General features: G+C 35.4%; 1 protein-coding gene across 1 annotated transcript; it reads right to left on the bottom strand.

Annotated features, from left to right (window-relative positions):
- Positions 1 to 605: 605 nt before the first annotated feature.
- LOC126727412 (uncharacterized) lies at positions 606 to 6,256 on the bottom strand. The gene is made up of 9 exons (XM_050433084.1): positions 6,088 to 6,256; positions 2,999 to 3,762; positions 2,695 to 2,883; positions 2,483 to 2,591; positions 2,294 to 2,352; positions 2,044 to 2,215; positions 1,847 to 1,914; positions 1,235 to 1,688; positions 606 to 1,141 (listed from the first exon to the last, which is right to left on the bottom strand). The coding sequence occupies exons 1-9, from the start codon at positions 6,239 to 6,241 to the stop codon at positions 1,038 to 1,040; spliced, it is 2,073 nt and encodes a 690-aa protein (XP_050289041.1). The 5' UTR covers positions 6,242 to 6,256; the 3' UTR covers positions 606 to 1,037.
- Between the last annotated feature and the right edge of the window lie 5,823 nt (positions 6,257 to 12,079).

Consider the following 12,079-nt stretch of genomic DNA (forward strand, 5'->3'; position numbering starts at 1 on the left):
CAGTTGAAAACTAAAAGCAACTAACTTCTCGCGCCTAAAGATGTAACACAATTATTCATTGACATCTTTTCCGTCTAGGCCGGTTTTATTATTCTTTTTTCTTTAATTCATAAGTTGCAGTGTTACACATACAACTGGTGGGTCTTGAACCTACAATCTAACCCTCTACCTTAGTATAGGTTTATCTCATCTAAAACCAATCTATCATTCACAGACATGGTTTCGATACCTATATTGTTCAAGAATAAGATTGCACGGGTCCAAATGGCTATCGGGACAATGACGCAAAGATCGATTGAAAATGCTCCATTTGTTCATGAAGGTGCACTGTGTCTTGGTCTCATCGTCTATATCAGGCGTCGCCTTTCATATTATGGTAATAACCATGGGTCTAATATGACTGGTGATTACAATTATACAATCTCAAATATATACATTATGTTTATTTAAAAGAACTCTACACAGCAAATACTTTATATAGCAAGCACTAGATAACCCATCTATCCTTATTATGTTGAATTTTTTGATAAGTAGGGATGGCACCATCTATATAGCAAATCTGCACTCCAAAAACCTATGTACAAGCTACCATATATAAGACCTACTTATATCTGAAGTTGTCATATTGTATGCTGATATCACCAACAAACCTCCTCAACTCTACAAAACCATTATGAACCCTAGTAGTGATTGACATCACACCATCCGAATGCAAAAATAAAGAACATAGCAAATCAAGATGGGAACAAGATATTCAAAGTGACCATCATCCCCAGGGTTCAATATTGAGGTTTTCTTTTCTTTTCTTTTTTCTTTTTTTTTTATTTACATCTTCTAACGTTTTATGTAAAAAAAAAAAGGGTGTCATGCTAGTATTATCTACCAATCAGAGTCAAAAGGCATGCCTTCAGTTGTAAGTCATAAAGCTTTGTGTCAGATTTGGCCATGTCTCGAAACTGACATATCTATTCGTTCAACTTTGATGGATGGCCCAAACATCATGTCTTTAGCGAACATCCAGCAAATCTATACAGAAGTTAGTAGTATTTTGGATGAGGAGGGGCATATCCTCCAGTATACTGCCCATCAGTGGGATTACTTCCATATGGAGGTCTTGGAGTTGGAGTTCCATAAGGTGAACCTAAAGGAATAAGCAATAATGTGGCTGAAAATTAACAAAAGCATGAACATGTATATGTGTGTAAATAGCAAATAATGAATCAAGAGTACCTACCATATGTCACTGGGGGAGGTCTAGGCAAATACGAGGGTGCTCTTGGTGCCTGCAGAACAGCTCCAGGGCCTCCAATGTTGCTAAAATGTCCACCATGACTGCTGTGTGATAATGGCGTCGTACTTGCACTTCCAAATGGAGGGGGTTCAACCATACTTCTCCTGTAGGGGTCAGTGGCACTGCCAGGAATGGCATTCATGGCTTCAATTTTAGGTCTGCTGTAGGGGGGACCACCCATTCCATAACCCCAGTTAGGGGCAGTCCCACTACTTGGAGTACCACCATAACTCCCAGAATAACCAGTATTATCTCTAGGAATCGAACTCTCATAGCTTGAATAGGTTCCAGGAGGAGGAGCTACAATAGCTACAGGAGGATATTGATTGCCTTGATATGCTTCAGCATACGATCCTGTACGTCCTTGTAGTTTAGCCCCTTGATATGCCGTACTCACCTATGAATTTAAGCATATCCATTATATCACTCTACTTATTCAAGGCAGGTCCTTTCATTGAAATTTTATATCGATTTTAATTATATCAAAGAAATTATAAGAACTTCAACAAACAATCTCCAGCCCACTCACAAAAGATAAAAACAACTTCAACTTACTTGGTTGGGCCCTTGATAATTATATGGAGGGGGAGGTGCATAAGTGCTTTGCCAATGTCCTCCAGTAGCTGGAATTAGTGAAACATCATCAGCATCATAATCACATAATATATCTAAATAGTTACATTTTACTTATTAAATAAAAAATCTAAAAAGGGCTATTTCCCAATTTCAAACTTTTACAAGGTCAGACAAACCTGCCAAAGATCCTTGATGCTGTGGCGTAAACCCAGTATATGGCTGGATGGAACCTTCCCGAGAATAAGGTGTAGAGTTATTAGAGTTCAAGTTGGGTGCAGATGCAAGAGCATTCTTCATCTCATCCAAATGTCTTTGAGACTCTGCTTGATTGAGTTCCACAAAGATAACCTGTTAAAAGAGACCATAGAATTAGCCACATTACTATGAACAAAAACATAATGAATATACAAGTTGATAGATAATTACCTGATCAAAATACTCATCTGAACCAGGCATATCCTTTCTCCCGGGCAAAACAAAATTGGCTGTCAAAAACATTATGAAGAGAAAAATAAAACCACAAATTAAAAGGAAGGCAGTAACCAAAACAACAGTTAAACAAAATTGCAACAAAATAATTATATAAAAATGAAAGTAAGCTAAAATAGTGGATACCTAACATCTCATTAACTGCATCAGCTGGTACCTCTTTTCCCATTTCTTTGAATCTTTTATCAGCACGAGATTTAAGCTCTTCAGGCTTGGGAAACACCACAACAGCTATCTGGAGGGGCAAAAATAGTAAATCATAAATATTAAAGGTCATACCCCAAGAAAGGAATCCTTCAATTTTCCAACCTATAAATATATCATGGTTTTGTAGTTACCTTCTGAAAGTATGCAAATGGTTTCAGTTTACGTTTACGTGCATTCTTGTAGACATTTGTTTGATCAATTATGTAGTTGCGAGGTGTTTTGGCTGCTCGAGGTAAAAGGGTATTAAAAATAGCAGTAGCTCGATCCATTAGGCGATCAAATCGTTCCCCATAATTTTGCTTACGTGTTAACCCTGGCACCTGCAAAAGGCTTCAAGATATGAGAATATTGAGCAGAAAAAATGAATGGCACCATTAGAACATCTAGCCAAAGGCATTGAAAAAAGAAAAAGAAAAAAAGAAAGAATTAAATAACCTTCATTTGATCCAAAATAAGGTTTGTCCCAAGCAAAACATAACGCTTCTCAGGGTGCTCCTTCACCCATTTTTCTGCCCATGTAGTCTTGCCTGAAGCTGGTAATCCAACCATCATCATCAGTTCACAATCACTTGGCTTAGAGAAAGTAGGGCCCATCATTGCATTTCCATCCTCAAGAGCAGAAGCCCAAGGTTTGTAACCTTCTTCAGGAATGAGTCCCTCTTCAACACTAAATTGCAACTCTACTACAACATTTTTCAACAAAATATGGGGAAAAAGTGCTGATTCCCACTGTAACTTTCTCGTTGGAGAGTCCACCACTCCTAGACCCTTTGGACCAGCATTAAATTGCCTTGCAATGCCCAACCATTTGCCATTCTTGGAGAAACCAATGCAAGCCAATGGTTTGTCTTCAAGATTAACAGCACACACAATCGTATCTCCAATCCCAAACTTTTCACCATAATCTATAAATTTCCTTGCACTAGAAAATTTTCCTAGGCCCCCAAACCCGAAGCTGTGTTCAGTTTCCCCGAGGTTCCCCACATTATCATCCCCTCTAGAAATGCCTACACGGCAAACGTGATGCTGGTCAGGGGCAGTGTCCTCCATATCAACTGGCTGCACTGAAATAATTTTGCAACCAAAACAGTATCTCCCTCGAGTTATTCCAACATTTGCACGAGCACCAGACCAGCAATAAGAAAACCCCTGTTCATAAAGTGCAGATCCTTGGAGACCATTGCCTTCAATATTGAAATCTAGAGACAGGGTAAAAATTCAAGTCAGCAATCATTAAATTCTAAAATGCATTTGTTTAGATCTTAGGTTTATCCATACAAATACATACATATACAATCACAAACATTCAAAAGAAATGGTCATTTCTAAGTGGTGCTTAAATACCCAACCTACTTCTTAGGTTTATGACACTGAAAATACCTATGCTTTACCACAATAAATCTCAACAGACACCTATGATAACACATTTGGAAAAGGAGAGGCTTCAAGCACCTCAATTCCATGGAATAATTCAAATCTAGAAAAGCAAGCTAGAATAGAAGTAGGAAGAACAATTACCGGACACTGCTTAGGCTAGAAAATACAACAAAAGCCTATATGAGACAAACTGGAGCAGATTGGTAATTAATGGACACTGCTTAGCCTATAGAAAATGCAACTCATGTACCTTGTTTTTCATCAGCCTAGTGAATGACTCCATAGCTATTACAAAAGATAAGGAGAGATTGGATTCCCTAGCCTAAGCCCTTTGCCACCTTTAAAGTGCCCCATCAAGACAATTGGGAACCTTGAATTACTAATGTATTTTCTTACCCTTTTAAAAAATCTAGGAGGAAACCCAGATGCACCTAGGCACATCAATATAAATTCCAATCCAGTAAGTCAAATGCTTTCCTAAAGTCAGCCTTGATTGCACATCTTCTAGGCCCTTTACTCCTTTGATAATTCTTCACTAATTCATGAGCTAGTAGAAAATTTACTGCAATGCTCCTTCCTTTAATAAAAGCTGTTTGGTTTGCTTTTTTCAACATCTCAAGATAGTCTCTCAACCTTTTATATATCATATTGCAATATGCAATGAATATAAATTTTGTTGCTGTGGTAGGATTAGGGACCTTAGGGATCAATGAAAGGATAGTGGAATTCACCTCTTTCAACAGCTTTACCAGTCATGAAGAAAGATTTGATGGCAGCAATAACATCATCCTTCGCAATATGCCAAGACTTCTTAAGGAGCAAGGCAGTGAAGCAATCAAGACCAGGTGCCTTTTCATTGCCCAGGTAAAATAAAGGTAGCTATATTTCCTGATCAGTCACATCCTGTTGCATCCTTGCCTTCATATCATCAGGCATCTGACCTTGGAATAGAGTGGAGACTTTATTAACCAACAGATCTACATTGATTTCAGTAGGAGAGCCAAGCATATCTTGGTGGTACTCAACCATCATCTGCTTGATTTTAGACGGTTCATCTACCTTTATTCTAGCAACATTCCTTGCTTGCCTTGCTTTCACCAAATTATAAAAGAAATAATTGTTTTGACCCCTAGGTTAAGCTATCCATCCCTTGAATTCTGTTTAAGGAAAACCTATTCAGCGTTGCTAATTGTGAGAAACACATGAAGATATTGCTGCACAATATTGGATACCCTGACCACGTATGAGCATTGCATCAATTTAGCTTCACAAGCTTCAAGGTTAGCTCTAGCCAATTCCACTCATTGAAAAATCCCACAATTAATATCCTTATTAACACCCTTAAGCTTTGCCTTGGTAGACTTCAGCTTCCTATAAAATATGAACATAGGGGTACCCCTTTCCCCCATAACCCAAGCTTCCATTACCCGATCAATAAAATCACGGCGCCCACACAAGAAATTAAAATCACTTGAAGGGTTTAGGGCCAAAATTCTTCTTGTTGTAGCAAGAGCCTTGTACCTCAATTGGCACACGTGTTTTTAACGAAGACGTCCAGGGTTCAACAACCACTCCTTATTTAACAACAAATTGCTCAAACCTACACACACAACCACTCCTTATTTATCATCACCCTATCCAACTTCTTTGCAAATAAAACCCTTATCTTCCCTTCTGTTAGTCCATGTGAAAAAAAAAACACCAAACAACAAGATGATCCTCAATTTCCACATTGGCGAAATTCCACTTCAAATCCAGTAACCATATTTCTTCCAAACTTCTCCCCGGGACTCCTCACAACATCGAAACCACCAGCAAGCATCCACAAATAATTTACCAACAATGTTCTCAAAAGATTCCAAATTTTGCTACAATATCCTCCTTTTCACCCCCCATCATTGGATTTGAAAGTAGAGTTATTAGGGTTAGGCATAAAGGACTTAAATTCTACTTCAAATTATTAGCGCAACAACAAAAAGAGTAAATCTTTGTTTCTATCACTGACTAAGGCTTTGTTTGTTGTTGTTATATATACATACTAGAAGAAAATTGGAAATATAGCAAAATTAAGCAAATTTGCAAAAAAATTTAAGAAAACTCAAACCCTATCGAACAAAACAAAGTTACAAGAAAGAAAAAGAAAATACCTAAGTTGCAGTCAGCAGGGTTGAGCACCACGCGCTCTGTAGGCTTTGATTCCTTCGCTGCTTCGTGATCATCTTCTACGAGAACCTTTGTTTTCTTCGCTGCTTCGTGTTCATATTGTTCGAGAATTTTGCGTTTCTCGGTGGAGGAAGCCATTGGGGATTGAAATTTCAGAGAGCGATACCGATTAGAGAGAGACCGATTAGAGAGAGACACAGAGAGCGCGAAATAAAAATGGACGAGAAAAAATTGTGATTTTTTGTGCTGTGTAAGCTGTACTTATAGAGTGAAAAATGCTCACTCTAACGGACGTAAAGGTCTGAGCTGGGCTGGGATGGGCTGGGCGTAATATACTGATTCATTCATTTCTTCGTTTAAAAGAGTGGGGTTAAGCTTAGCGGCTAGATGGGCTTTATTTTGGGTTCATAAAATGTAGTTTTAACTTTTAATAAATTTAAAGTATTTTTTTTTTTATAAAAATAAATTTAAAGTATTAGATGAACCATATTAATCAAAATTTCCTCACATCAAATAAGAGATGATAAGCTGATAATAACTAAATATTAATTAAGTTTAATAAACATATTAGCACATATTTTTTAAATTTTACAAAATTTTAATTTGAAATGCATAATGATATTTATCGGTTTTTAAAAACAAATAGAGAGAATTATTATCCTAAATTATAATTCAATAGTTATAATAATAAGGAGAATAGTAGGTTCCAATTAGCTCAAACTAGTAAAGTCTCTGATGGTTATTGCTTACACATGAAAAATGTTTGTAATTTTGAGTTAACATATGATTTTTTTTTTTTTTTACAAAAAGAAAAATATTTATATCAATTAAGTCTTTACATATTTGTAAAAAACAAAAACAAAAGTAAGGTTTGACATGTCTAAAAATGTACAAGTCAATTTAATAAAAATAATATAATTAAATTATGTACGGTATACATTAATTACAGTTTAATTTAATGAGCTATGTATGATATAAAAGTAATTTGAGAGAACAAAAAATGAATTGGTCAACTATATAAATGCATTAGATGTTTTTAGGAAAAAAAAAATATATATAGGGGACCATTATTCAAAATTATGGACACAATTATTTTTTTAACCAAAACTATAAGAGGGATTGAAGATTTTTGAAAAGTAAAGGGGAGCCATGGCCCCCTAGCCCCCCTCCCTTTGCCCCTGAATCTATATGAGTACTATATATAATAACGGATGCTTCGCAATAAATTTTGCAAAGCTCTTGATGATTTGTCATTTAGACTCGTAGGCGCCCATGTGGCTAGCCCATTGCAATGGGGTTTTCTGGTGTGCACAAATATAAGAGAGCACAAAATCCTTGATCTATTAAAGACACCTAAATTTTTTTTTTTTTAGTGCATTCAGAAAATAAGAGAGACACATTCTCATTAAGGCTCTCTCTAGTCTCAAGATTCCATCATCAAAGTCATGTGTCTTAGCATGTAAACATCACATAGAAAACCCATACTTGTGGATTTTACTAACTCGAATGCCATTGAAAATCATTTGAAATGCTACAAAGGTCATGGAAAGAGTCATGGTAGACTATTTTTGCTCCATTGGGGTTTAGTTAGAGTTTGATACTAAACCCAAAAGGTAAGAACCAAAACCCTTAAATCTATAACATGAGAACGTGTTTGTATATTTTTCCTTCATGCACCACGTCATCAACATCCTTTCCTTTTTTTTCATTTGTTTTTTTTCAACTTTCACTTTGTTTTACCTTTCATCTTATTCAATTGTTACCTTCTTATACTAAGTTTGTATTGGTATTATCTAATCGTTTAACCTTTTTCATATCACATAATAAACACTAGAATGGGAGAATTTGAAGAAACATTTGAATTAAATAATTATTATGGTTGATATGTTATAAATATAATTAAAAGATTCATTTGTTAATCATAAATTTCATATCCCATTCAAGGATAACTTCCTATACTCCTTTCTTTCTTTCTTTTTTTGTTTTTTTGTTTTTTTTTTGTGAGTTGTACTGTCCTTCTACAAACTAGTACCTTGACATGCTCCACCAACACCAAAGAACCATAGAACATTTTTTCATGGCCCTATTAAGCTACAGCTAGAAAACCAAACCCATGAGGTCCACAAAATTTGCATATCAAAACTATTCCAAGATATTGAAACATAATGTTATTATATTATGTATAAGGAGATTTCTATGGATTTTTACACAACCTTATTCACTCAAATAATAGAGTTAAATATTATTATTATTTCACTATTAATATCTATTTATTCATTTTTAATTGTTTTAGTTATTCACAATTTCTTACTTCTACTTGAAAGAGTTCTCATGCAACACAACAACAAAAATGAAAATAAAAATAAAATTGTGCAACACACATGCCTATATCTAGTACTTATAAACAACTGAATCTCAACTATATTTATAAATATATTAGCAACAATAATTATTTAATTCAATTGTTTCTTCAAATTCACACATTTTATACCTATTCTTTTTACTGGCTACATCAACTTAGGCACCTCCTTTCTCATGCAACTAGAAGGTGCACTATATGAAAATGCTTCAAAAAAAACCCTATTATTACTGTTTTTAGCATGGTTCCCAAGATTCATTTCCATCTTCTAAGCACCAAATATCAGAGAATCGACAAAAATTGAAGTAAGTTGATGGCTTACTGGTGTTCTATATATTTTTAATTAATATTTGGAGTGTTTTCATGTATTTTATTGATAAAATCATTAACAACAAAATTTTCGTTTAAAACAGCTGTATCGGGGGCCTCTATCATGTGGGTCATACTCATACTAATGGTGAAATTCTAAGTTGGAGGAAGCGGATCAATGACTAAGTTGAAGATTTACATATTCTGTTGAAATTCGATTGTCTTTGTGACCATCCCTCCAGCACTAAAAAATCCATACCAGTTATCTTAACAACAACTTTGGACACAGAGGCAATAAAACTTAATAAATAAATGACCCCAAAATTCAACTCTCTGATCCTCTTTAATCCTTCGGTGAAATTGTAACTCAATTATTTGCTAGAATTATGTTTAGCACTACCTTTTTGGCATCATTATTATAGACGTTGATCTCGAACTATAAATTTATGGTTTTATTAGAGGTTTAAAATAAAAGTTGTTTCAAATTTTGTTCTCGGTATAGTTATAATTATAAATATATATATATATATATACACAAAAGACCATCCTAATCTAAACAGTCTTCTTATCCTAGGAAAAACTCCAAAGTTTGAGCCAATTTTATATTGTGGATTCTGTAACAAGTATGCTATTTACCATGAGCATGTATGTGATTCTCCACAAGGTCCTTTTGATCCTTTTGATGGTTATCCCTCCGATGCTCCCTCTACTGATTGATGAGGTCACTACTGCTACAAGACTGGTGTTACTTTATTTGCCTGGCTTGCACAACAGCCAAAATATTCAGAACTGATACTCCGGATTTTGCGGAGGATTTTGATTCTCTTATTTGTCTAGCCTGCACAATGGCGAATGCTCCAATATTTACTACTACTAGAAGCTGGTTTTTCACCATTATGATGCTTCTAAAGGATCCCAAAGAATGATGTTCATGTGAAGACAACAAAGTGCATGCCTATTATTGACTTCTTTCTTATTGGCTTCTTTTTGTCTCTTAAGGACACCAATAATGAGGCCTTGTTCCTACACTTATAGGCCTATTGCTGATGTCTAAGGAGGATTCCCATAATCTTGTGGATTCCTCACAAGATTGGGTCAAAAAGAGAAGAAAAATTCCATTTTACTATTCACCTGTCACTATTCATCTGTCACTATTCACTGTTACTGTTCATCCGTTACTATTCATGACACTGTTCACTCCGAATTTTGCCTATTTAAGGGGGGTTGTCCCTTATGTTTTGGGGTTTTTTTCTAAGCAAAGTTAGAAGCAAAGTTTTAGTTCTGATTTCTCTCTCCTTAGAACTAGCCTTCTTAAAGAGAGAACCCACTTGCTTCCACTACTACCATTGTTCTACTACCACCTTGTTCACCTTTGTTCACTACAAGCCTTGTAATCCTACAAACCTTGTAACTAGGACTAGTTCAAGCTTTGTAACTGTTAACCTGTAACTGTTGAGATCTTGTATTCACTACTACTACTGTAAGTGTTTATCCTACTTTCAATAAGAAGTATTTTCAGTTCTATGTTCATTACTTTACTTGTTGCTACCACCACCTTGGACGGATTACCGCCATACCGGATGGTTCTAAATTGCTTTCATTTATTTTGAACTATTGTTCTTATTTACTTTGAATTATTTTGATATATATTGTTTGGCTGGTTCTACCGCCTTATTATTGTTCTTACATTCAAGTTACTTACTTTCAAGCTATTTACTTTCAAGTTCTTTACATTATTTCCATTTACAATATTACTGTGCTTCCGTCTCCTTCTCTTCAACAGTTTTCCATTTACAATATTACTGTGCTTCCGTCTCCTTCTCTTCAACAGTGCGTCCCCTTCCCCTTTTATGGTATCAGTTCCTATCAAAATCTGTTTCATTTATTTTGAACTATTGTTCTTATTTACTTTGAATTATTTTGATATATATTGCTTGGCTGGTTCTACCGCCTTATTATTGTTCTTACATTCAAGTTACTTACTTTCAAGCTATTTACTTTCAAGTTCTTTACATTATTTCCATTTACAATATTACTGTGCTTCCGTCTCCTTCTCTTCAACAGTGCGTCCCCTTCCCCTTTTATGGGTGAGATCAAGCTCATCATAAATGGGTTTAGCGGGAGGGGTTTTTTGTTCTAACAACCAATCATTAGGAAGTTTAACATCTTGCCATTGAATCATTTTTGGAACTTGGATTTTAGCATCAGGAGTTGAACATTGAATTAACATGGTTTTACCTGAAGGTTCTCTAGGAATCATAGCACAAGGATTCATTTGAGTACCCATAAGTTTATAATAAATGCGGTAGATTAAAGCAAAAGGCTTACTACCCTCTTCCATGTGATAACCAGATGAAGCAATATTCAAAGTCAAAGCTTTAACAATATTAGGATCATCCAAAGCAAGAGTAACATCAGGATAACAGTTAAAATAAACAGGACAATCATACATAGAAGCAGTGATCATACCAAGAATGCTATCTTTAAAAATCTTAAATCTAACATCTCTTAAACACATGAGAACAGAAGCATTAATACCCTTTCGGGTAAGTGGTTTAATAGCAACTTGAACCATACCAATATGCAAATAACTGAATTTCTTAGTAGCAAGGAAGTCATTAATATTCTTTTTAGTAAACAAACAACATTTTTCATGAATTCTCGAAATAGAAAAAATTTGTTCAACAGTTCTAGCTTTGTAAGCAGAACGAAAAGCACTTTCAACAAAACTAGTTTTATAAATAGTTTTAGTATCAACTTTAGGAATAGTCCATTTACGAAAATCAGGGATCACCTCATTATCATCAATAGTGTGATCTTCTTCATTTACAATATCAGGAGGACAACTAGTCCTGGAGCTGATAGAGGAGTTGGATCTCCACAACTTATCCATACTAACCTAGGTTCAACACTCAGTTATCATGTTTTTCTCACAACCGTTGCATTTCGTAACACATACCCTAACCAACCTTATACCTCTCATGCCCTACACGCCCTCTCTTGGCTCAAACGGGCCTTACAGCTAGGTTCTAGGACTTCACTTTACGACTAGGGTGGCGCCAACGACGGTAAGAAGGGAACACAACAACGGAATATCAAGCGTTCGGGTAGACACGGACAAGAGACAAAGAACACAAGCACAGCCATAAAAGGGGAAGGGGACGCACTGTTGAAGAGAAGGAGACGGAAGCACAGTAATATTGTAAATGGAAATAATGTAAAGAACTTGAAAGTAAATAACTTGAAAGTAAGTAACTTGAATGTAAGAACAATAATAAGGCGGTAGAACCAGCCAAACAATATATATC

Source organism: Quercus robur, chromosome 5 (assembly GCF_932294415.1).
Source record: "Quercus robur chromosome 5, dhQueRobu3.1, whole genome shotgun sequence".
Taxonomy (NCBI): Eukaryota; Viridiplantae; Streptophyta; class Magnoliopsida; order Fagales; family Fagaceae; genus Quercus; species Quercus robur.

What these genes read in the sequence shown, in the direction of transcription:
- LOC126727412 (XM_050433084.1), bottom strand. Translation starts at nt 6,241, where the DNA reads ATGGCTTCCTCCACCGAGAAACGCAAAATTCTCGAACAATATGAACAC. An exon ending in ATTATCAAGGGCCCAACCAA is followed by an intron (nt 1,689 to 1,846) that starts GTAAGTTGAAGT and finishes TTAAATTCATAG; the next exon opens with GTGAGTACGGCATATCAAGG. An exon ending in ACCTCCCCCAGTGACATATG is followed by an intron (nt 1,142 to 1,234) that starts GTAGGTACTCTT and finishes TTATTCCTTTAG; the next exon opens with GTTCACCTTATGGAACTCCA.